The sequence below is a fragment of the Aphanomyces invadans genome (assembly GCF_000520115.1).
Source record: "Aphanomyces invadans strain NJM9701 unplaced genomic scaffold supercont1.47, whole genome shotgun sequence".
Lineage (NCBI taxonomy): Eukaryota > Oomycota > Saprolegniomycetes > Saprolegniales > Verrucalvaceae > Aphanomyces > Aphanomyces invadans.
The window spans coordinates 216262-239998 of record NW_008580192.1 but is presented as its reverse complement, the minus strand read 5'-3'; the positions used below and the strand labels follow the sequence as shown (position 1 = coordinate 239998).

Here is a 23737-nt window from a genome sequence, read left to right as displayed (position 1 = left end):
TCTGTTGATTGGGCCATTCATCAAGAGTCCACACCTCGACACACGCCGGAGATGATGCTCCTGCGGTCGACACGTTACCTTCAGGGGCTGCAATGCTCGAGACCGCTCCCGATCTTGGTGGACACGGCGCGCCAGCGATTTCGTGGCCATACGACGTCTACTAGAAGCGTCGACAGCAAGGGTGGCGATCCGAATTCCCTGCAATGTGAAGAGGCAATGAAAATTACGCGCCTTGGCATGTACGCGAACGTGGCGATGGCAGCATGCAAGGGTACTGTCGGATGCGCGATCAACTCGTCTGCTCTCGTCGCCGACGCGGTGCATTCCCTTTCGGACCTCCTCTCGGACGTTGTAACGCTGTGGGCTGTCCGAATTTCACGACTTCCACCGGACGACGAGCACCCATACGGCTACGGCAAGTTCGAAGCCGTGGGGTCGCTTACGGTGGGAGCAATTCTCACGGCGGCTGGAGTTGGAATGGGTTACGACGCGCTGCACCTCCTCCAGACGGGGCTCCTCGATGCAGCCGTCACCGTTCCTTCGTCCCTCGACTTTTCCTTTCTCACGAGTACGTACACACTTACTACATCACGTTTTTCTTCACTAGCGCATTTTCATGGAATCTCATGCAGCTCTGGACCGAACGACGCAATGGAGCATCGCCGCTGGGGCGGCCGTCGCGTCCATTGGGGCCAAGGAGGCACTGTATCATGCCACTGTCCGCGTTGGGAACCAAACGAACAGCAAGGTCCCACCAACGCATGGCCTGGCATCCTACCTTTGCCCGGTTGAACGTGCGACGGTGCATAGGTATTGATTGCGAATGCGTGGCATCACCGCACAGATGCGATCTCGTCCGTTGTCGCCCTTGGTGAGTCAAAGTCGCCACATCGTTTCCGTCGTCAGCCGTCCATGTCGGTAGGTGGGATCCTCGGTAGCATGGCGAACGTTCCGCTATTCGACCCGAGTACGTTGACGCTTCAAACGTGCGAGCGACGCAAAATCTGACGATCGAGTAGTTGCAGGAGCGATCGTGTCGGGCATGATTGCCAAGACCGGCGTCGATATCTGCTTGGACAGGTGAGTTGGACACCATGCCGTCGTGCATCGTCGTCACCCACGTGTTCATCGCGGTAGTGTGCGAGAACTAACAGACAAAAGCGTGGAAAACGAGGTGCTCGACCTGCTGCGTCATTCGGTAGGCACATTTCTCTCGCGTTTCGTCTCGATCGCACACCCAACGACTGCCTTCCACAGTCGAGCAGTGTCGAAGATGTGGTGTCCGTCAGCAACGTGCGTGCCCGGCGCATGGGGCCGTATACGTTGGTGGACCTCCGTGTCAACGTAAGTTAGATGGCACTCACGCAGAGTCGTCTGCGCATGCTATGCATCGAGAACACGGCGGGCGATTGAAACCTCTTCACTCGTCGTCTGTCATGCGGTAGGTTCATGGACGGACGAGTGTTTCCGCAGCGCAGCAAGTGGCTGCCCGCGTGAAGGCTGAGGTGCTGAAGCGAGTGCCCGATGTGTCCGAAGTCCTCGTGCACATCGACGTGGCCAACGGTAAGTTGCCGTCCCTCTGCATGAACCTAACGCGCCGGGGGTCATGCATCGTGCTGCACTAAAGTGACGTCCACACATGACGGCTAAACCACGTTGATGGATGTAGAATACGGCGACGTTGACCCGCACGGCAACAAGGCGGCCGACGCACCAGCAGCACAGATGCGGCCTTTTCGGGAAATCAAGCAAGACGTGCTGCACGCTGTCAAGGCGATTCCCGAGATTCTAAGCATCACCCATGTGAATGTCCACTGGGTTGTTCGCCGCGACAACTCGTGTGAACTCGGCCAGACTTATGGGACAGATTTGGATGTGACGATTGTCGTACATCCAGACATGGCCGTGCGGGAGGTCCACAGCATTGCTCGACGCGCGCGACGGTTCGTACCTTCGACTCGCTTTAACGAGTGTACCTGACAACGATGGCGCAGCGAAATCGAACGGCTGTCGTATGTGGTGACGGCCGATATTCACCTGGAACTGTACGACGAAGACGTAATGGTGCTAGAGGAGCGACAGACGAGTCGCTCCATCGACGGGGCGAGACCTCTTCCATGAACAAGATCATCGTGAGTTGAATGCATTGTCGGGTCGACTTAGGCCGACGTGGACGCCGGCGCGACGTTCTTGAGGAGAAGCTCGATGGTTTTGATAACTTCAGGCTCGAGTGGGTCGACGTTGCGAGGGAATACAGCGCGGAGGTCGCCGGTCTCGTCGACAACAAACTTTTCAAAGTTCCACCTGCATGGAATGGTTTCACGAACGTGGGGGTTCGGCACACGACGAGATCGACGGACGTACGAAGGAGACACTTCGTCTGTGTAGTGCTCAATAATGGCTTTGTAGAACGGGTGCGCGTCGTCGCCGAGGACCTTCGACTTGGTCGTGATAGGGAACGCCACGTTGTACTCGGCCTTGTAAAAAGCTTCCAGCGTCGCGTCATCGTCTGGCTATAGATACAACAGGACTGCCATGGTGCATTGTATCACAACGGAATCGAACCTCCTGGCCGCCAAAATCGTTGGACGGTACAGCAAGGACCGTGAGTCCTTTGTCAGCATATCGAGTGTGCAGTTCTTGAAGAGATTTGAGCTGTGGCGTGAGGCCGCATTTGGACGCGGTGTTGACGACCTGTAATTTCACGTATTGCATGTGAACGGGGGCATTCATTGCAACCACCGGAGAAGTTACCATGACGATCTTCTTCTGGAAGAGCGTGGGTGGCAAGGCCGCGGACGAGTTGACTTGCTTGAACGAGCGCAATAGAGGCAGGAACACCTTCTTGTTCGTGTAACTTCGAGAGTGCGGCGGCGCAGCGGCAGCCTGGACTTGGCGCGTCAATCGGTGGAACATGTTGAAATGGCAGTCATCCGGATGAGTACGGATACACCATGCGCGTTGGCACCACAAATGAATATACCTCTGACATTTAATATCCAAAATGATAGGATTTTTCCTGGTGTCAGCGCAAGTGACTTGAATTGTTGGGAGCCAAGAGCCCGTTCTCGCCGTGATGCACTCGATCCTTGCTCGCTCGCTGCGCCGCGCCGCTCGCCCTGTTTCGACGATGGCAATGGCGCCGTTCTCCACGGTTGGTTTGACGTTGGAGAAGGCGGTGGAATCGCTGCCGCATCGTGAAGCTGTCCGCGCGTTCAACAACGTCGACCGCGACGACGACTTGCGCTTCAGCTACCAGGAATTCAATCAGTTCGTGAACGAGCTGACCAACGGTTTCTTGGAGCTGCAATTCAAAAAGGGCGACACGATCGCATTGTGGCTGCCCAACAACGCGGAAAACTTGGTCGCGCAGTTTGCTGCTGCCAAGGCCGGGCTCAACATCGCGGCCGTCGACCCGTCCATCTCGACGGTCGAAGAATTGGAATTTGTGGTCAAGGACAGCAAGGCCGTCGCGTTGCTTTTCGATCCCAAGAACAACGAAGCAAACTCGACCGACGTGGCCAAGCAAGTGTTTGAAAACCAGCCGTACGCGAGCCACTTTCACACTGTGATCACGACAGCAATTGACCCTGTCCATAACTTCCTCCAATTCCGCCGCATGCTCGTGAACGCGTTGGAATCGTACTACGCCGAAGAGCGCACTGCCCAAATCGATGCTACCACGCCCCTCGTCGTGTCCTATACCCGTACGAGCCGTTCTTTATGCTCGTGTTTACCCAGGAAAAACTCATGACGATGGCCCAGGCAACAACGGCCAAAATCCGACCCGCGGCGCCGCCTTGACCCATGGCGACGTGTTGAAGCAAGCGAAGGACATTGTGAACTCGTACGATTTGTACCTTGCGACTGTTGTCGTGACTGACATGACATTGTAGAGTCAAGTTGACCTCGAACGACAAGATCCTGTTGACGGACGTGCCCGCTGGCTTTGTGGTCGCATCCGTCGCGGCGGCCCTGACCAACTCGATGGTCGTGCTTGCGCCGCCTGCGTTGAAGAGCCATGCCGTGAGCCTCGAATCACCCAACGTCACAACCGACGCCAAGGCCGCCGAGTACAAGCGATTGTAATAAACTCTTCATCGCGGGCCGATTAAAGATAAAATGTGGCATTCTTTGTCGAATCACATGCACGTAGAATGTCAACATGGCCAGGTAGCGCGCCCTATGACTGGGCCGCAGCCACACCTATCCAGCACACAATTGATGGGGACGGCCCGACTGCGCTCCGTTGGTCTCAGCGCAAAAGCAGTTTGTGTGCTGCAGGAGGCAGTTGCTTCGGCACGACTCTATCGCGTCGAGAACGGGTGTAGCATGGCGCCGGCATCATCTAGCTCACTGTCGGCCTGTTGCTGTAGCGTCAAAATGTACGGGTGCTCGAAGTTGTTAGCCAAACACCAGAGGCTCGGCAATGCCAGTGACAGCCTTCAAGTGCTCGAGAGTCCAAGTCGACGTTGGCGGTGGGGCGACTGGGATGGGATGGCGGATCGGCGGTCGAGTAGTTTGCACAGCAGCAGTGGTGCCTTGCAGAGACACGGCGCATTGACAGCACTCAATCAAGGCCACCCGAAATGCTTCGATTTCGTCAACGGCCCTGCATTCACAAGCAACCGAATGATCACGATGCGCGAAGCAGGACGAGCACGCGTACTGGAGACGGTCCGCGCGTTCCTGGAGCCAAGCGGTGTGGATTTGGCTCGTTCGCGACGCCATCCGTTTCGATTCCGCTTTGGCGTTCGTATACTGCGCTTGCAAAGCATCGAGCTACGACGTCTTGTGAGCCATCCCAAGTGGCAATCGATGTCGCAGCCAGGCTGCTCTTTTTGGTACCTTGGTTTGAGTTGCGTGGAGCGTCGCCACGAGTTCCCGCGCCTTGGTCTCGCGGGACTTATTGTTTCGCCCCAGCGTTTTTTCCCTGCAGCTCCACCACAGTAACCACTGTTCGCGAACAAGCACGCCTGGGATTCCGCGTACCGCTTCTTGCTGTCGACGAGCAGCTGGTGGTCGATGGCAAGCTGGTCGTTAGCCTGCCGTAGCATGCCCTGAACTTGTTCGAGCTGCATGGCCACTCGTCGGCCATCCGCTTCAAGCGACTGCTTCGCCTTGGTCCATTCGGCCTTGGCCGACTTGGCCAATTCGAGTGAATTGACCTGTTCTTGGTAGATGGGCAGCAGCGTCGCAACGCATCCTTTCCACATGTTGGCTTTGCTTCGCAACTGTGGAGCGTACACCGAGTTAGCCGACACCATCGAGCGTTCACATGTCATGAAAAGCAATGCAAATCAGCGCATGATACCTCCTCATACGCTTGAAGTGTGCGCCGGCACGTTGCTTGCCAGTGGTCAAGAGCAGCTTGGAGTACTTGGAGCTGTTTTGCCTGCGATGCTATTGTCATCAAATCCTGCTGCCGGGCAATCGCGGCCCGTTTTGCCTCGACGGCGACGTTGTCGTCGTCAAGGATGGCGCACATGACAGTTTGAGCATGGCGTGTCGACACGTCGGGCATGGTGCATTGACTGCCTTGATCGCAACGTGCGGCAGGTGGGTTCGTAGGAGCGTGTCGTGGGAAACAAGTCCGACGCTGCTGCAATAATATCTGGTGTTCGTCCTCTAGCCGTTGTAGGGAGCGCTGGAGGTTTTCGTGCTTTATCTGCAATTGGAAGGCTTCGTGTTGTTGCGCATGCAGCGCTTGCATGTGTTGCCGCCGCTCGGACTCGAGTTGCGCGCACCGCTCCTTCCACTCGCGGCAGCCCCGGTCGCTTTGATCTCGCATCTGTTGCGCCACGGACATGTCCCGCGCCAGAGCCGCGCATCGGTCGACCAAATCCGTGCGTTGGATTTGCATGTCGGCAAGCGACAGTCTCGTCGCGGCATGAGCGTCTTCGCATTCGCGAAGCTTTGTGTCGAGGGATGCTACGAGCATCGTCTGCTTTGCGTGCTCCAACAACGCGTGTTCGAGCTCAACTTGGTTGGCGTCGGCACGTTCGTCGGCGTGCTTCAACGTGGTTTCTAACTTTTGAAGTAGTACATCCTTCCACAGGACCTCCTTGCACGCGGCAGACAACTTTGCCTGTAGCGCCACAATCGCAGTCTCCATCGACAGATCGTCGTCACACATGGCATGCATTTGCATGGCAACGGCCGTGGATTTTGAGAACGTTTTCACTTTAGACGTCCATGGCGTAAAGTCCAAGGGCGCTGCCATGCCGTCGAGCGTGGGTTCCATGTCGCCACCGCGCGGAAAACCGCCACCCCCGTCGTGGATGGCACTTGTCCGGATATTTTCCAGCGCAACGTTTCCGTGGAGAGGTTGAGCTCTGTATCCGGATACCGGATAAGCAGCAACACAGGCCACCACGAAAGGCATCAAGCAGGCGACGGGACCGATGCTGCGCTGCATTGCCCAGCACGCCGCTGCCGTGCCCCGTGCGCGGTATGCGTTCATGAACCGCTTTAGCTTGCTGCATACAGGCCGAGCTACTCCAGAGGGTGCTTCTTTGATTTTGTCCAAAGCGCAAGTTGAACCGGCAGCAGTCTTTCAGTTCCCGGGAGCAACGACGGGCGTCGCGATTGCCCCGCTCGGGTATGGTAGTCCCGCTTCGTTCATCAAGGATACACAAGTTATCTCTGAGCTGAAAGCGGCAGTGCTGACACGCGGCAGCAACCTGGTCCAAATGCACTTCACGTACTCAGAGGACCCCGAAAACGACGAGAAGGTGGGCCAGGTCGCAGAAAGCATTGCCATCAACGAACTGCTTACTGAGGACGACGTGCCGCGAGAAGGACTCGTGCTCAGCGCCATATTGGACGGCGATGTTCTCGGCCAAGAGTCCTCCTTGAGTACGTCCAGATCACGATCTCTGTCCGAGCTTAGTGGTCCTCATTCTTGGTCTGCAGGTGTGCACGACCGACTCTCGAGTGCCGTCCTTCGTTCGCATTTGCGACAAATCTTGCGGCAACTCGACGTGGAGGTTTTGGACTTGCTCATCGTTCGCCTCCCGTCCGCGATCTTCACGCTGCCCTCTAACGACGCGACCGCGATGTTGCACACTGCCGTGATGGCCCTTGAAGGGGCTATTGGTGACAACCTGCTTCAGGGGTATGGCTTCGCCTTGCCATCGACATTCTCTCCTTCTCCCGATGGCACATCCGTCACGGACGACGACATTGAAGCGTTTGTGGCGAATGTGGTCGTACCCAACGTGATGCCAGGCTGTGTTGCACTGCAGCGGCGCACCAATTTGGTCGAAGGTCACCGGTTGGCGTCTGCGCCGTTGGTGCCGCCGCACGTCCAGTGGATCGGCGAGTTCCCGCTGGATATTCACGTCCAAGTCGATGGGTGCCGCAAGCCGCTGCGACTGAAAACAACGGACGAAGCGCATGACGGCGCCGAGGTCGCTGCCAAACTCAAGGAATCGTTTGGGTTTGCCTTGAATGTGGAAACCAAGTACCACAACGACTTGTACCCGTCCCATAGCGCCCTCCTCCCGCCGCCGGACGTACGACCTTGATTTGGCAGGATATCGTGCTGACGATATGGCACATGCATGAACAGGACGTCGCGTGGGCCCATATTCTCGCGGCGCAACACGCTCAGCTCAACAACTTAGCCGAGTGGATCTACATTCGAGAAACACAGATTCAGCCGCGGCTGGAAGCGGTGCTCCAGCGCCTTCAAGCGGTCGACGTGTCCAAGGACTTTGCTTTTGCTTATTCCGTCGCGATGCGGACGCTGTTGCGCCATTTCGACGTGTCCATCGAGGTACTGTGTCCATGATGATCGAGGGGATGCATGTGCGTCTTGGCGCGACGATCTTTTGAATCACGCGGCGCGAGAATGCTACAGCAGCATGTACCCTCATGCGATCTGTAGATGACGGCAGCACATCACAACGAGCGCATCCTAGCTAGTGTTCTCGACGGCGGTGGAGTGCCAGCAAGCCATGAGTCCCGTCAAACGATCGAAGCGATCGCATTGCGTGTGGCACAGAGCTGCGAGGCGGTGAATGTTGTCCTTGTGTCGCAGGAGGTGCCAGCGTCGTGGATGGCTCCAAGTGACAAAGTGCCGACGATCGCGTTGGATGCGATTCGATCGTCTCAAGCGCGATGGGATGACCTGGATTAGCTTGGCCATGCTACGCTTTTCGTAGCCCCTCATGGAGCACATAAATAGAGGCAACATGACATCGTCATGCGGGCATTTCGGGCGCATCCTTTGGCGGCTCGACTTCGACGCGGGACCCAGCCTGACTCGATCGAGTCGAGCTCGGGATGCGAGTCATGCTGGGCGGTCGGTGGAGGGACGTTTTCGAGGCGGAGGTAGGTCGGGGTGCGTGGTGGTGAGGGATGCCCAGGTCAGCGTTTTGACTCAACGTTGTGTGCAGACGGCGAAGGCTGCTGTTGCTGGCTTGTTTGTCGTTTGAATGACTTTCCACGAGCTGCCGATGCGAGGACGACGATGCCATGGACATGGAGAGCTTGTGCTGGAGCTGTTGGTCACGGACGATGTCGCTGTCGGTCGAGTTGGACTGGTGCAGGTCGAGCTTGGTCAAGCTCGACATGGACGATGTCGTGGCCAGGAGCCGGCCGCTGCCGCCACACGATGCCATGTTGGGCATGTCTTCCAAGATGAGGTTTTGATAGTGGGTCCGGTTCGCGTCGAGGTTTACGCGGAGGACGGCAGCGTCCGGGAGAATGTCCATCACGAGGTGCCATATCGGCGTCACGATGTAGTTGATAAAGTTGAGCTGGAGCCGACCGACCGCTTTGTTGGTGGTGAGGTTATCTCGGAATGGCGCCACGGGCAGCCCTTTGCTCTGTTCCTTTTCGCCCAGGAGGCGAAATTCGTCGACGAGGCGTTGCGACCTACGCCCTGCATTCATGCGTCGAAGCAAGGCCGCCCGAGGGTCACCCACCACTGGCCGGCAATCGCGACGGGATACGTCTGCGCGCCGATGTCGGAAGCGTGGAGAATCGCCCCCGTGAGCCACTTGACATGGCTCACGTTTGACAGATCGAATATTCCGGCGCCCTTTTGCCGCCGCGCCACCTACAAACAGACCATGACGCTGCTGCTAGCTACGTCGAGTGCCCACCGCGTCTTCGAGGTCATGAACGAGGTCAAAGTGGCACTTCATGTCGGTCTGGAGGATGCCGTCGATGACGAGCTTGCGCATCGTTTGATGCGCCGGCTTGCTCATGCCGAGCAGGATGTTGCAGCTCGGGCGTTGCAAGATCCGAAACGTTTCGCACGCGTGATGCTGCTCCAGGACACTCATGTCGTTGTACTGGATCGCGAGCGCCGACCCGGTCGCGATCTCGTACGCGTTGTCCGTGCCGGGGTGTCCGATATCGTGGCACAGCCCCGCCACGAGCATGGCAAACACAATATTCGGCTACGCTTACCACGTGTGTGGACGAGGACGACCCGGCATCGGCACGCACCTGGAGCATCGTGAGGAGCGTCGTTCGATTCAACAGCGCAAACACATGCTGGAACACGTCGGCGGCGTGCCACCACGAATGGTACGGGTTGTCATGGTACCCGCGACGGACAGTCTCGACAAAGTTGACGGCAATGTCGTCCGGGATGGAGAAAATCGAGCACAAACCCATCTGCGAAAACCCTTGCACCTACGCAGAGCGTCCTTGAGCGCGATCGTCGTCGCCACCACGATAGCAGCAGAGAGAGAGCTCGCACCACCAACACGGCTAGCTGGTCGTGCGTGTAGTGGAAGATGTTGAACGTAAAGTCGTCGAATCCGTGGTGTTTCGCGCGCCACTCGGGTGGCACGACGTGGAGTGAGTCGTGGGAAGAGGACCGGCCATCGCTGCCCCGGCCGACGCTCGCGGCCACATCGACCCGCGGCTCGTTTTTCCGTTTTGCCAGCGACTTCATGAATTTTGTCGCGGCGAGGGTGACGAGGCCCGAGATTTTCCAGCCCTTCACCGACGGCCGCATCGCTTTGTCGTTGGAATGCACACCCAAAAGCGACGACACCACGAGCGAGACCGAGTCGCGCCGCTTCGTTCGGTTCATGTCGGTGTACACGTTGTGGTAGAGCACTTCGAGCGTCGACTTGCGAAGGGACCCGGCGAGCTCTAACAGGAATGGTGTGTGAGAGAACGCAGGCCTGCAAGTCGGTGGTCGAACCCGTGCAAAATTCGTGCATGAGAGTCACATCCCCGTCTTGAAACGCTGTGATCGATGCGGGCGGGATCGTGCCCGTGTAGTTGGCAGGGATCGGCCACGACGACTTGTTCATGGCTTGGAGGACTGCGATCGTGTCGCCGTCGGCGGAGATCACGGGGGCGCACAACATCGAGACCGACTTGTACCCGGACTTGACGTCGACGTCCGGGAGGAACCGGGGGTCGTCGTAGCAGTTGGTAATGCGCACGAGCTTGCCCTACGTGCGCACCCCATTCACGTGACAGCTACCGATGGAGGACAGCCAAGCCAACGAGCCACACGCAGGTGGACATGCGCACCGTGGATGCTACATGGCCAGCGAGCCCCTTGTCGTAGGGGAGACAGAACTGCTCGACCATCGAGTCGCGGCAAACGCAGCACACGAGCTCCCGCCGCACGCGGTTGCATAGATACAACGTGAGGCGGTCGCAGTTGAGGGCGGTTTTCGCGACTTGAATCACGCGCAGGATCATGCCGTGCGTGTCATGGTCTACAGGACGATCGTGTGGAGACTCGGCCATGAACACGAGCGCGGGTACTTTCGTCAGCGACAGCTTTGACGACTTGCAAGATGGCCGACGTCCGGCGACCCGCGGACATGGCGCTGTCAAAGAGCTCGAGTTTGTGCAACGTGTGGCCAGCGATGAGCGCAATCAATTCCAAGCTGAGGCTGTCGCTGGTCGTGAAGGGCGTGGCTTTGTTGGCGCACTGAAGCACCGCCATGATGTTGCCCTTGGGGTCCGTCACGGGCGCGCACAGAGCGTTCCGAGTCGTAAACTTGGTCGCTACATCCAACGTCTTGTCGAAGCGCGGGTCCGTCGCAGCATCTTCGACGATCATGGCCTTGCCGTGCGCCACGACGGCGCCTTCGATCCCTACCATGTCGCATGTCCGCGTCAAGTGTTTTGGGATGCCGGCGACATGGCGGCAGCGACAAGGACGATGGAGGCGTACCTGCGGCAATGGGCATCTCGACGTCGACGCCCGCGACCGTGCCACACAGCACGCCGCTATTTCGATGGACAAGCAGTAGCACAACCCGTTCCACTGGCAGGACGCGGTGCACCCCCGACACGATGCGCGCGAGTGCCCCGTTCGAGTCCATTTCGACCGAGATCGCGCTCGCGACACTGAATAAACCTTGGTACTGCCGCACGAGCTTGTACAGGTTCGTGTGATGGGCCTGGAGCTGCCCAAGGTCCAGCGTCCTCGCATACTCCATGTACTCATCCACGTTGATGTCCGAGTACCGCTCGGCGTCATCGTACGCTACTTGAGCTACACGTGGGAAAATCGTCGTCACGCGGACGATTGGCATCGCACGTCGTACGATGGTCGTGGCCGATGGGAAAATGGTCCAACTTGAGCTTGGTGATGCGCTGCTCCAAGTCGATTTTGTCGTTGGAGTGTTCGTGGTTGGTGCTGCGGGGGCATATGAACACACGTCGGCCATCCCGTTGACGGATCGCGAACCTGGAATTCAACGACGGGAGGACGGGCTTTGCCGCGGATGCCATGGTCGATATCGTGGTGGCAGTACTGGCCAAGTCGACGAGAGACGGCAGCAGCACCGACGTCGGGGGCAGCGGCTCGAGCGATCCCATCATTTGGTTGACTTTCATCGTCGACGAGGGTACCTTGCCCGCCGTCGGGGTGGTCGCACACCCTGGCGGGCCGTCGTCCAGCACCTACGGTGGTCGACCGTTCGGACCGTGGGTACATGTCGATTGCACCTGCCCCCGTCTCTTCTTCGAACGTACCCCTGTGCCGTGCATCGATGGCCGGTGTATTCGCCCCAAGCCATGTGGCATTTTGTCCGGTCGGGACGCTGGCGGGGCTGGCCAGAGGAACGCGTCGTCGACGACGCCTTTGCCATCCATCTTGGATTTCAAAGACGTGTGCCGCATCAAGGGCGCCACCGTCGTCGCGTTGTCCACGGGCTCGGCGCTTTTGAGAAGCGGAAGGCGCAACCCGGGCGCGCCGGGACTCGCGCTCATCGGATGCCTACGTATTGGTCCGAACTTTCACGATATATTCTTAGGGTGGTCCAGTGCGAAGATACATGAAACGACCCCCCCAAGCCATCGCCGTGGCGCCGTTCCAAAGGTCACCGAAACGCATCATCGACGCATCGAACATATTCTTGCATGGCGGGCCTTGCCTGCATACGGGGAGGCCACCTCGCCAGCCACAAGTCGACCGAGCGTCCATGCCAACGAATCTCGACTCGCCACACACCCTGCCTAGCATCATGCAACAAAGCGTTGTGTCGGCATCATGTTGTTTGCGTCGACCACCGCGCGATGGACGCGATGCCGGCAGCGTTTGCCACGTCTTGTGGAGTTTCACGCCTGGTGGTTGGGCTAAAAATAAGGTGCGTCGGAGCGGTCGACCAAGTCTGGTCGCCGCTGGGCAGACGAGCGAGTTCCGGTGGTGCGTCGCTGCCATGCGCGCCGAGATACACCAGCTCCCATCGCGTGCGTCGGTGATCGACAGCACTGCTCGAGGGCCGCCGCCCCTGAAAAAGCCCAAGCATGCCGTATCGCGTGCGAAGAGGCGGTGGCAGCTCGTGCAACGCCACGTGCATCTCTTCGCGGCGTCTCTGGCATGTCCTTCCTTGACGAAGGCCACTTCGATCCTCGTTGAGGCGACTCTCGCCACGACGGACCCTACATTGTCGTGGCAAACCATGATGGCCCCGCTCGAGGTAGCCTTTCATCGGGTTCCAGTGTGCACATGAACACCTGTGCCCAGGCCCTCGTCATGGCAAGCTTCCGAACCCCCCATGTGCGCTTGCACGTTGTTGTGCCCATAGCAAGTCGTCACAACGCCCCAGCTATCTTTACATTTGACGGCCGGCGACTTATCAACGCGTCCAAGGTCGTGGTCAGCGGCGACAGCGCAATTCGGCACGTTCTCGAGAGGCGAAAGCCATTGCACTTGCCAACCACGGCAACGATACAAGCATCCACAGTGAAGCTCATGGACGACGTGGTCCCTTCGCCTGGCATCCACGTACACTCTTTCGCCCCTACCGCGCCACACGTTGTTTTCACCGCCACTCACGATCTTGTTCTAGTCACTTGTGTGCGTGCCATTTGTGGTGGACGCGACCAGCGGGCACGGCGCTGCGGCGTTGTTTGTCGAAGTGTTCAACGCGGGGTGCGGAGGGCTCGCGTCAGCTGCGTGGTGCGCTGCCGCAGAAGACCCGACCACGACCCATGGGCTTGCAGGCGTCTGCCACATCGTCGCGGGCCTCCTTCGTCACTGTCCACAACCGCTGGTCCTTGCATCGATCCCCCGTCGAGTTGGCCGCAATCTGGTGCATCTTGTCAAGGTTCTCGTGACATTGGTGGCCCGCGTTAGCCGATGTCGAGTCTTTGCAATCGACGAAGACGCCCGCACTCTCTTCTGCCGCTTCCCGGCATCGCGCGACGCGTTTACAATCGGCAGCGGCACAAACGCGTCGATCGAGTTGGCGGCATCGGCGCGGAGGGTGGTGCACGCGTCGTCGGCGATTGACGCGCCCCTGCAACGTCCACTGTACGTAGGGCACGTGGATGCCGCCTCACGAGTTGGGTAGGGCAGCACCTATCGATCGGTTGTCGTCGCGGGTTTGCATTCCCATGGTGGTGCCCGATACAGTCCATGCAATTGGAGTGCTGGACGTTGCCAAAACGAACGGATCGTTCTTCACACCAAGCGAGGTGTGTGTGTGCGAGTCGCTCGCTGCCCATTTTGCGGCAGCCCTGCAGGAAGAACGGTCGGCACATGCCGTCACTGCGTCGCTGAACCACATGCGCATCTTGGACGACGTATCTGCCCTGTCGCTGGACTCGATGGCATCCTCTACCTGCATGCAATCGACGGAGGCGGTGGTCGCCCGCGCTTTGCACGCGTCCACATGCCACATCCGTTGGCGATGTCGCGCGGACTCGCCAGCGTCCGAGCAACCGCCCCACGCCCTCACCGCCATCCAAACCAAGCAGCTTGTCAACGTCCACGAAGCAGCGCTTCCCGACGGCACCCGCGGGGCTGCCTTGGCAGTACCGATCCTGAGTGACCGCAATGTTGTCCTTGGCATCGTGTGCGCGACGCACAAACACTTTGACGCGATCAAGCCGTACTTTGATAGCTGCGACGACCGCCTTGCCCAATTCATTGCACGCACACTGGCTGCGAAGCGCCTTGCGCATGACGCAGCCCAACGCGAAAACGCCCTCGCAGCGCTCTTGCAACGCATGGCGTCCCCCACGCTGCCCGAACGCCCCCTTGCCGAGACCCTGGTCGACATTGAACTGTCCATGGCTAAAGTACGTGCTTCCATCCTCGCTCCCCAGTTCTTGGACCCATCATGATCGTTGGTAGATTCTAGGCGCCGATCTCGTCACGGTGCTTGCCGTGGACGGCACGGCCCTCGTCTCGCACATCCAAAACAATGGCGAGTGCATCCGCGACGGCCTCGCCACTTCCGTCGCGTCGACGGCAGCCCCTCTGTTGCTTCCGAGCGCTGGAATTCCATGCGTCCGTCGCCACCGCGCGTTTCACCCGGTCATCGACCAAGGCACAGCCGCGGTGGCGTCGGTGCCCATCTTCGCGCCGCATGCGCCGTCCCAGGTCCTTGGCGTGCTGCACGCCGTCCACACCCATGGCACTTGGGGCAATTGGCCCCCCCCGATGGCATTTCTCGCTGGCGATATCGACACGTTGGAGGCCGTGTCCGCGTCGATCACGGTGGTACGAAATGGTCGAGTCCCCATCCATCCCGACGTGGCATATGTGCACTAGCTGGTCGAGAGACTTGCGATGGAGCAGCTTTTGTTTTCCATCAGGACACGACGTACGATGCGCGAAGACGACAAGAGCTTGGACGACAACGTTGGGGCCGACGTGAGTGTGGCATCGCGCCAGTGTTTTCACCAAGCTATCCAAGCGCTCGTCGACTCGTGCACGCGGCAAGACGATGCGACGCCCCCTCGCTTTCATGTGCATCCCCCGGCGACGCCTCCGTTGGCCCATCGTCCCCCAGACACGTCGCTGGCGGACGAGCTCAAGTTGTGGACATTTGATCCGTTTCAAGCAGCGTGGCCAAAGGACGTGCTCGTCGATCATGCCGTCGCCATCTTTCAAGAGTTTTCGCTGCATCAACACTTTCAAATGGACCGCCCGACGTTGCGGCGATTTGTCGCTGCGGTCCGCGACCAATATCGCGACGTTCCGTACCATAACTTTTTGCATGCATTCACGACGCTCCATGTGACGTTCCTCATTGTGCTGGCGCAGTCGCCGCCCGCTCCCGACGCACAAACCCTCCTCGAGCGCCGAGATGTGCTCGCGCTGTTCATTGGCGCCATGTGCCATGACATGAACCACAACGGGCGGACCAACGACTTTCATATCAAGACGCGAACGGCGACCGCGATGCTGTACAACGATCAATCTGTGCTGGAGAACATGCATGCTGCCCACTGTTTTGACACGCTTCGTCGACCAGGACACAATGTTCTAGAGCACGCGTCGTGCGGCGACTACATGTTTATTCGCAAAGCAATCATCCGAGTCATCTTGGCCACCGACATGGGAGTCCATGCGTCGATGGTACACGCTGCGTGTTGTTTGTGGTATGCTTATGCAGCGATGCCTCGGTAGATTCAACAACTGTCCGAGCGATTTCACCGCGATGTCTTTCACCCCGACAAAGACAAGGAGCTCCTCCTCAACGCAATCGTGCATGCCGCAGACATTGCCAACCCTGCGCTGGCCACGCCGCTCCACGCAAGATGGTCGAATGCCCTCATGGAGGAATTCAACGCCCAGTACGAAGAAGAGATCGCGGTCGGCGTCGCCCCGAATGCGTACATGAGTGCCAAAATCGACTCCCCTGACCAAGCCCGCATGAACATGCGGTTCATCGACCTGTTTTGCTTGCCGTTGTGGCAACACATGGCACGCTTCCTCCATGGCCTCGACGGCTGCATGGACAACATCCGCGCCAACAGGGCCTATTGGGCCATCAAAGCTGACGACAGCACTACTGTAACATAAGCGATCGCTTAACCATCGCATACTTCTCGTCCCCACTGCATCGCGACGCGTCCAACGCCGTCGATGCTTGCGGCAACACCTCCCTATGTATCTTGCAAGCATTGGACAAAAATCTTGACGTTTTTGTTGGACAAATCCACTATAATGCACAATGATTGGCTAAAAGTATGGTCCGCCGACATCAAGTTTGAGTATGCTTGTTGACATTCCGTCAAAAGGTACTGCTTTGATTGGACATAATAAAAACATTTGCCGGAATTATTGGTGGCAATGGCGTATTCTATTGGCTATTAATTGTGTTTCACGGACACGTGGCGACTATTTCTTCTTGGTCGAGTGGAAGCCGCCAAATCCCATGGCGGCCATCATGGCTTCCTCTTCTGCAGACGCAAAGACATCCATGGCAGGCGCCGGGGTCTTTGCCTCCTTCTTCTTGGCCTTCTTCGCCTGCGCTTCCTCCTCCAGAGCCGCCATCTTCTTCTCGTACGCTTCAACAGCATCGAGCTTCTTGGAAATCTCGGGGTTCCATTTGCGCTTTGCGGCGGCATTCAAGCGATCTTTTACCGACTCAACTGACGACTGCTCCACACGCATACTGTAGCCGAGCTTTCGCAGGTCTAGACGGAACGACCACGTTGGAACAAGCGGTAGATCGAGGAGGGAATAAACACACGCTTTTTGCCGTTGACGTGGTCGATATACGAGACTGAGTCCTTCAGTGTGACTTCACATACTTCGCAAAAGTATCCCGTGGCTCGCATCGCGTCATCGGGCTTAATGACGGTGATTTTCCCCACGTTTGAATCCAACTCGACCTTCTTTGTCCTGGCCTGAACCAATGCAATCGTCACCTTAAAGCCGCCCGGATCGACGACCACGCGTACCTTCAAGAATGCTCGAACCGAGCCCGCAGGACCCGCGGCATCTTCAGCAGCAGGCTGGAATTCCTCGCGTGCTGGATCGATCCGCTTGGTTTTCTTTTCTTCTTCTTCCAGGCCCCCAGCCGCTCTTAACGCCGCTTGCTGAGCAAAGAATGCTTTGTCCCATGTCTTGCGCGTAACGTTGGCCACGCCTTTCTTGGGTTGGTCCTACACCGCTCTTCGTATGAGGTAAGCATGCATCCACGGCGGCCATGAATACAACTTACCGCCATGGCCAGGATTGCTGTGGCGGTGCGAATATGCAGCCAATGGGATCCCTGGTCGACCTGTATAAAAATTGGACGATTGTATTACGTCGTTGTATATAATTATTTTAATTTTCAATCACGCCCTTCCGGATAAACGAAGTTGTTCCATGTGCACTGCAGCATTGCGCCAAGAAGATGGGATTCCTCCATCAGAGCCAACGCGTGTTCACACCGCTTTCCCAGGCCCGTCTGGAGCACGTTGATGTCGTGCGTCTCAAGAAAGGAGAGTGTCGCTTCGAAGTGGCATGCTTCAAGAACAAGCTCATGCAATGGCGCCGTGGCAACGACATGAACTTGGAGGACATCCTGCAGTCGCACGAGATATTCGACAACGTTTCGAGGGTACGTCGGCATTCCACCGCTCCAAAAGCAAATGAATTCATCGTCAAGGGCAAGCGAGCGAGAGACGACGACATTGAACGCGTCTTTGGAACCCACGACGTTGATCGAGTTGCAACACATATCATGACACAGGGACAAGTCATAGTGTCCGAGAGTACTCGCGCCGCCGAGAAAGATAGGTTGGACCGCACTATCTCCTCATGAATGCTTACACCTCTCCCACCCGAATATAGTATGTTGCGGGAGATCGCATCCATCATAGCCAGAACATGCGTGAATCCCGACACTTCAAGACCGCATCAAGTGCGCGATACCTCACGATGATCGGTGCATTAATCTCATGATGATTCAGGTATCAGCCATTGAACAAGCGATGAGGACGATGCAGGTTGACGTGATACCTCATCAACCAGCTGAATTGCAGGTACCTGACAGCTCGTCTGCTGTGAACTGACACCTTACGCGTCGCCCATAGGCACCTGCCATTATTCGACAGCTCCAACAAGTCATGCCTATCACACGAGCGATGATGAAGGTTCATGTCACCGTTGCCTCCGTGGGTGAGTGTCGTCATCTTGGCACACATTTCTGATGTAGTACTCAGATGTCAGACTTCTGCAGTCGACGTTAAAAGCACTCGACGCAGCCATGCTTGAGCAGGAAGATTGTGCAAACGGCAGCCTTCGATGTACCTCTTTGATCGAGCCAGGCAAACTGCTCGTCGTGAATGCGTTTGTCCAAGAGCATGCTGCGCGTAGGTGGTTGAGAAGCATGTGGCTGGTCCTTGATGTGCCATGCGTAGGTCGATTCATTCAGGTGGTGGAAGTGATTCCAGCTGACGGTGACGAGGTGGGCTTCCGCGACGCTGCTCCACCAGCGGCAGAACAGGGCATAGCGGCACCACCCCTTCCTTCTGTGCCATCAATCGTAGTCACACCAGCATTGAGCACACGTCCATGCAGCACATGCGGTGGCAATTTTACCGACGCGGCCCACCACCGTGAGCATTTTCGGTCGCGATGGCATCGCTACAACTTGAAAATGAAGGCAAGGAAGGATGCTGTGGTCGACGAAGCCAGCTTCCTCGCTCTCAGCGACGCAGAGGTGCAGCGTGTGTTCGATGCGCTCGATTGAGCCACTACTCCCAAGTGTCTATGTCGGGCTGAGCATTCCAGGCAATTTCGTGACAACTAAGTGATGGTCTCGATTTTTGCGGAATTCCCGTGAATTTTAAAATTAGCAAAATTCATCATTGATGATTATAATTTGGCATTGGCATACAGTATCCATGTTGAAGTATAATACGTGTGTAAATATTTCCACGTAATGACGATAAATGCACCAATCAAAATCTGCAAAAACGTGAACGAAATTCGCAAATTCGAACCAAAAATGGTGGACATTCGTTTCAACGACGCAGTCCCATCACTCGATTTCCGAAGCATCGGTCAGCATGTCCTACGCGTCGACTGGACGGCAGCGCAGCCAAGTGGAGCAGCCAAAGGGGCAGAAGCGCCTGACGAATGTCGCGATTGTGCGTCTCAAGAAGGGTGGGTGCCGCTTTGAGGTAGCATGCTACAAGAACAAGGTGGTGAACTGGCGCAACCGCGTTGAAACGCAACTCGATGAAGTGTTGCAGTCCCATGATGTGTTTGTGAACGTGTCCAAGGTATGTACACCGCGCAAGTACATGCGCTGTATGAAAGACATACTCACGACGTTCGGGTCTAGGGAAAGCGCGCGACAGCAGATGACATGCGCAAGGTGTTTGGCACCGACGACGTCGACGAAGTGGCGAAGTTGATCATTGATCAAGGCGAGTTGCAAGTGTCCGATGGCGAGCGAGCAGCCTTCAATCAGTCGTGCGTTTTCGCATTATCTGGCGCGTGACTTCCTTTTCACGCGGTCATCCTTCTAGGCTGTTTCAAGAAATCGCTACCATCGTTGTCGAGAAGTGCGTCAACCCAGAGTCCAACCGTCCATATCCCGTACGTGGTATCATACCTCCGCCGATGGAATCACCTTTGGACGATGTTTCACTTCACACGCAGTTCTCCGTGATCGAGCGCGTGATGAAGGAGATCCATTACTCGTTGATTCCAAACCGAAGCGCCAAGCAACAAGCGCTGGACGTGATCGGCAAACTCCAGGATCACATGCCGATCACGCGCGCCAAGATGAAAGTCCAGGTGTCGGTTCCCGCCAAAGACGGCAAGTCCACAAAGAAGTATTTGGAGCAGCACAACGCAACCGTGCTCGATCAAAAGGGCACATCGGATACCCTTCGACTCATCTGCCTCATCGACCCTGGCGCGTATCGTGGACTGGACGCGTTCGTCGCAAACAACGGCGACAACATCGGTACGACTTAGGTGTCAACATGGATGTATCGTGCTTCGGTGACGTTGCGCAGGTACGGCTGATCCACAATTGACTAGACGGCGCACGATCCTTGGAAGTGCTCGAACTGAGCTGCCACGAAGAAGGCGAACACTCGATTGATGCAGAGATTTCCAAGAAAACGGAGCGATTCGGGATGGCGACCGGCACCCCACCGTCGCACACCGTGCTACCTCCCCCGTTGCCTGCTGCCCCCGCATCGAATGCCCCGGCGGCTTCCGCGGGTCGACCATGCTCGACGTGCGGCGGCGCTTTCACCGACACTGCAGTCTACCGCGAGCACTTTCGATCGGAGTGGCATCGGTACAACCTCAAGCTCAAGGCCAAGAAACGCCCGAGCATTGACCAGGCAGCGTTTGACCAACTATCTGCTCATGACGTCCAGCGCTTCTTTGAAACGTTGGATTGAGCACATGGGTTGCTCTGAAATAATTTTACGATGCGGTTGTGCCTTGCGTGAAGTGCAACACCTGCGAGAAAGCCACGATCGACGCAAGTTGCCATGCGCGGAATGGCGCAAGCCTTCCCCAAGAGGCTGGTTAGATAAGCTAGGCGGTCCACTCAGAACAGATCGCCAGCTCTGTCTGTCGGCATGTGGCCCACGTATTGGCATCGCACGCCTTGTGACAAGGACGAGAATGCTGCCGCAGCATCCTTGTTGCTTGCGCACACAATGGCATTTGTTGCACTGGAAACAGGCCAAGGAAACGAGGTCGACAGGACGTTGCCAGGATTAGGCGGCTTAGGCAGTCGACGCGGTTGGCGGCAGCATGAATACCTTGGGTTTGTCAAATACGACGATGGCGGCTTCGATTTCTTGCAACTTGGCGTCGATGGCGGTCTTGCGGCGAATCTGGCTCAGTGTTTCGATACGAAGTGGAAGCGCTTGGAGCTGGCGCCGCGTCTGGTCGAGGTTTTCGCGAAGCGTGGCAAGGGTGGCGACTCGGTCGTCCTCAGACATGAGCACCATGCCTGGAGGACAGTCGGGGTCGGGGAGGTTGGCGCGGCGATCGTCTTCTTCCTTTGCCCACTACACGTCGAACATGAGTCGTGCTGTCCCGTGGCACCTTTCGATTTCGTACCGCTGCTTTCCGAGCACGAATGTATCCTGGAACTTCTCCAAAGTTGCGATGCCTCCTTGCTTCGGCATCGCGCAATTCGGCGGGCGACGGGTTGTATCGCTTGGGCGTCTGTTGGATGACGTGCCAAGCATTTGTGCTGATGTAGTCGACGTTCTTGTTGCGAAGATGTGACGATATCTCTTTCAGTTCCTCCTCGCGTTTCTTGAGCTCAGCCAGGGTTGGCACGCGGGATTTTGTCAGGCGTGTCCCCACGGAAGAGCGAGAACTACATTGAGACGACCTGCTATTCACGCTGTGGGCATCCGAAGACATGTCCCCCACTGACGACGAAGCGAACGATGAGCCTCCTTCACGGGGTTTGGTGAACTTCTTGAGCTTGAAATTGTCCCGCTCGCGCTGTGCTCGGGCACGCTCTGCCTCGTCATCCTTTCTCTTCTGCAATTCTCTCTGCTTCAGCTTAACGAGCTTCCGGTTCTCCGCGACAAAATCCCGAGGAGCCGCTCCACGACGGATCATGTCTTCTCGATATCCTGTGCTAGGACGGAGCGCACTTGCCACCCCCGATGAGTCATTCGTCCGCGCGACCCGCCATGCCGCCATTCTCCACGATCTGGATGCTCAACCTCGAAGGTCGGGTTATCCGGATATCGATCATAGAAGGATACAATAGCGTTGAATTCAATTTTTCGGCAGCTGCATACTGTACGCCAGTCTTAATATCCTTGTCGAATTATATTTCATTCATACGTATTTTCATGTTACATTGGAGGACGTCCAAAACCGGCGCAAATTTTTTTGAGACGCCAGAAGAAGCCATCCGGAATTTTTAATCAAATCACCGACGCTTTTTTGCTTGGACGATAAAAGCGCCTCAGCAAAAAAGTGGTGGTGTTTGACTCAAATTTGACTTCAGTTTCTATAGTATACAACTTCATCATTGTGAGCACTCGACGTCGACAACAATGAAGCGGTGGAAGCTCCTCCTCCTCCATGAAGATGACTCGGATAGCGAACCGGAAGACTTGGACACTCTCCTGCTGTTACGGTTACGTATGACGCTAAAGGAGTGCAACTACTTGACGTCACCAAGCCTGCAAGACACAACAAGCACACCATGGACAAGAATGTACGAAGCACTCAACCGGAGTTCGTTTATTGCCAGCGTATCACTCGACCCGGACACGTTCGATGAGCTACTTGAACGATTCTCCAAACACTACAAGCTCGGTCACCTCAACGGTCGTGGTGGGAAACCCCCCAAGATTACACGTTTGCATGAAGCGTTATCAATTGTGCTCCATTTCTATTGCTCCCCATGCGAAAGCAAGACTTTGTGTGCGCTCTTCGGTATGCCACCAGCAACATTGGCACGGACATTAAGTCGTGGTGAAAAGGCCTTGGCAGATGCGCTGAAGGACGTTCCTGACGCTTCAATTCGATTCCCATCAAAGCAATTGCAGCGCCGATGGGCACTGCTTGTGAATCATCGAGAGCCCTTGGTCCATGGTGTGTGGGGTTTTTTGGATGGGAAGAACTACCGAGTCAAAGCCCCTACTGCTGAAGAGCTTCAGAATGCCTATTATAATGGTTGGTTACACGACACCTTTTTACTGGGACGCTCCTTTTTGGCGTTGATGGAACTATTGTGTGGGGACGGTACAATTTTTGTGGAAGCTGGAACGACGCCGACACAAGTTCAACTCTTCGTACCAAGCTCCTCGACCCAAATGTTACCCTGCCTGGCCATGGTGTTGTTTCTGACTCTGCATTCCCGGTGTCAGGCGAACTATTTGGCAAAATTCGCACCCCCTTGAAAGGAGGCGATTTGGAACGAGCGTCACCGGAATGTCGTGCAGGCCTGATGGCGATAAATGCAGCTTTGAATTCAGTTCGTCAAGCTGCAGAATGGGGAATGGGTGCCACAGAAAAGGTGTACCGACAACTGCTTTTGACACTTCCATGCGACCCACACTTGCGAGGAATGCGTTTGCAAAACATTTTCGTGCTGTACAATCTACGTGTTCGACGTACAGGCATTTCACAAATTCGTTCAGTAATGACGTAGACAATACAGAACACATTCGTTGTCTATCTACTTATCAGCTAGCTTAGCCAACAATGTCAACATCAATTGATCCATTTTGTCGCGAATTTCTTGCATTGCCAACTGCTCCAAACGTAATGCATGATCCCGCTCTTCCATTCTTGCAAGGAGGTCAATTAGTGATGGGCCGTTCTCGTTTTCCTCTCGGCGTTTCTTTATTTCTCTCTGGCTCTCCGCAATATCTTCAATCACATCGTCAATCTTCCGGCGTCGTTTAGCAGTATGACTCAAAGATGTCTCCGAGTTGACACGTTTGCTGAGTTCAACTAGTTGGAGAGGGGTGAGCCCCGAACGTTGAGTTGCAACGGGGTTGGACATGTCGTAAAACAGAGCTTTGCATTGAGGCGTCACGTATATCGCCAACG

The 23737-nt window shown here is 56.6% G+C and overlaps 11 protein-coding genes across 14 annotated transcripts; 6 read left to right on the top strand and 5 right to left on the bottom strand.

The window, feature by feature from the left end:
* Positions 1–34: 34 nt before the first annotated feature.
* H310_13117 (hypothetical protein) lies at positions 35–2148 on the top strand. Its single transcript, XM_008880491.1, has 10 exons — positions 35–568; positions 633–748; positions 811–871; positions 923–967; positions 1020–1080; positions 1138–1198; positions 1258–1344; positions 1446–1563; positions 1670–1943; positions 1995–2148. The coding sequence occupies exons 1-10, from the start codon at positions 52–54 to the stop codon at positions 2119–2121; spliced, it is 1467 nt and encodes a 488-aa protein (XP_008878713.1). The 5' UTR covers positions 35–51; the 3' UTR covers positions 2122–2148.
* On the bottom strand, positions 2114–2916 carry H310_13116 (hypothetical protein; the record flags this gene model as incomplete). Its single annotated transcript, XM_008880490.1, has 4 exons — positions 2114–2304; positions 2365–2513; positions 2566–2694; positions 2755–2916. The coding sequence occupies 4 exons, from the start codon at positions 2914–2916 to the stop codon at positions 2160–2162; spliced, it is 585 nt and encodes a 194-aa protein (XP_008878712.1). The 3' UTR covers positions 2114–2159.
* Positions 2901–4142, top strand: H310_13115 (hypothetical protein). Its single transcript, XM_008880489.1, has 4 exons — positions 2901–2941; positions 3012–3707; positions 3766–3847; positions 3897–4142. The coding sequence occupies exons 2-4, from the start codon at positions 3077–3079 to the stop codon at positions 4087–4089; spliced, it is 906 nt and encodes a 301-aa protein (XP_008878711.1). The 5' UTR covers positions 2901–2941; positions 3012–3076; the 3' UTR covers positions 4090–4142.
* Positions 4125–6288, bottom strand: H310_13114 (hypothetical protein). Its single transcript, XM_008880488.1, has 5 exons — positions 5315–6288; positions 4993–5234; positions 4849–4933; positions 4670–4782; positions 4125–4612 (listed from the first exon to the last, which is right to left on the bottom strand). Exons 1-5 carry the CDS (start codon positions 6242–6244, stop codon positions 4405–4407), a joined length of 1578 nt encoding a protein of 525 aa, XP_008878710.1. The 5' UTR covers positions 6245–6288; the 3' UTR covers positions 4125–4404.
* A 71-nt stretch (positions 6289–6359) lies between these two features.
* H310_13113 lies at positions 6360–8257 on the top strand. 2 transcript variants are annotated; one of them, XM_008880487.1, is made up of 4 exons: positions 6360–6858; positions 6916–7517; positions 7574–7780; positions 7892–8257. In XM_008880487.1, the coding sequence occupies exons 1-4, from the start codon at positions 6405–6407 to the stop codon at positions 8141–8143; spliced, it is 1515 nt and encodes a 504-aa protein (XP_008878709.1). In that variant the 5' UTR covers positions 6360–6404; the 3' UTR covers positions 8144–8257. The 2 variants fall into 2 exon arrangements, with proteins under 2 accessions (XP_008878709.1, XP_008878708.1); XM_008880486.1 differs by lacking the exon at positions 7892–8257 and having other exon boundaries at positions 7574–7829.
* H310_13112 (hypothetical protein) lies at positions 8208–12248 on the bottom strand (the record flags this gene model as incomplete). The annotated part of the gene is made up of 12 exons (XM_008880485.1): positions 11971–12248; positions 11684–11898; positions 11541–11632; positions 11165–11488; positions 10750–11085; positions 10510–10700; positions 10172–10427; positions 9719–10119; positions 9463–9651; positions 9114–9413; positions 8934–9067; positions 8208–8883 (listed from the first exon to the last, which is right to left on the bottom strand). Exons 1-12 carry the CDS (start codon positions 12205–12207, stop codon positions 8208–8210), a joined length of 3351 nt encoding a protein of 1116 aa, XP_008878707.1. The 5' UTR covers positions 12208–12248.
* Positions 12249–12278: 30 nt separating this feature from the next.
* Positions 12279–16277, top strand: H310_13111 (hypothetical protein). Its single transcript, XM_008880484.1, has 7 exons — positions 12279–12917; positions 12965–13225; positions 13290–13753; positions 13794–14523; positions 14579–14947; positions 14999–15808; positions 15860–16277. The coding sequence occupies exons 1-7, from the start codon at positions 12420–12422 to the stop codon at positions 16253–16255; spliced, it is 3528 nt and encodes a 1175-aa protein (XP_008878706.1). The 5' UTR covers positions 12279–12419; the 3' UTR covers positions 16256–16277.
* Positions 16278–16491: 214 nt separating this feature from the next.
* Positions 16492–17432, bottom strand: H310_13110 (hypothetical protein). The gene is made up of 4 exons (XM_008880483.1): positions 17403–17432; positions 17140–17343; positions 16929–17085; positions 16492–16872 (listed from the first exon to the last, which is right to left on the bottom strand). The coding sequence occupies exons 1-4, from the start codon at positions 17406–17408 to the stop codon at positions 16574–16576; spliced, it is 666 nt and encodes a 221-aa protein (XP_008878705.1). The 5' UTR covers positions 17409–17432; the 3' UTR covers positions 16492–16573.
* A 132-nt stretch (positions 17433–17564) lies between these two features.
* On the top strand, positions 17565–19063 carry H310_13109 (SBDS family rRNA metabolism protein). Of its 3 annotated transcripts, XM_008880480.1 has the most exons (8): positions 17565–17786; positions 17835–17965; positions 18020–18089; positions 18139–18210; positions 18262–18346; positions 18391–18540; positions 18589–18635; positions 18718–19063. In XM_008880480.1, exons 1-8 carry the CDS (start codon positions 17580–17582, stop codon positions 18730–18732), a joined length of 777 nt encoding a protein of 258 aa, XP_008878702.1. In that variant the 5' UTR covers positions 17565–17579; the 3' UTR covers positions 18733–19063. The 3 variants fall into 3 exon arrangements, with proteins under 3 accessions (XP_008878702.1, XP_008878704.1, XP_008878703.1); XM_008880482.1 differs by having other exon boundaries at positions 18589–19063; XM_008880481.1 differs by having other exon boundaries at positions 18262–18540.
* Positions 19064–19198: 135 nt separating this feature from the next.
* On the top strand, positions 19199–20718 carry H310_13108 (SBDS family rRNA metabolism protein). The gene is made up of 5 exons (XM_008880479.1): positions 19199–19455; positions 19518–19648; positions 19705–19774; positions 19838–20147; positions 20225–20718. Exons 1-5 carry the CDS (start codon positions 19240–19242, stop codon positions 20593–20595), a joined length of 1098 nt encoding a protein of 365 aa, XP_008878701.1. The 5' UTR covers positions 19199–19239; the 3' UTR covers positions 20596–20718.
* On the bottom strand, positions 20610–21903 carry H310_13107 (hypothetical protein). The gene is made up of 2 exons (XM_008880478.1): positions 21269–21903; positions 20610–21216 (listed from the first exon to the last, which is right to left on the bottom strand). Exons 1-2 carry the CDS (start codon positions 21866–21868, stop codon positions 20929–20931), a joined length of 888 nt encoding a protein of 295 aa, XP_008878700.1. The 5' UTR covers positions 21869–21903; the 3' UTR covers positions 20610–20928.
* Between the last annotated feature and the right edge of the window lie 1834 nt (positions 21904–23737).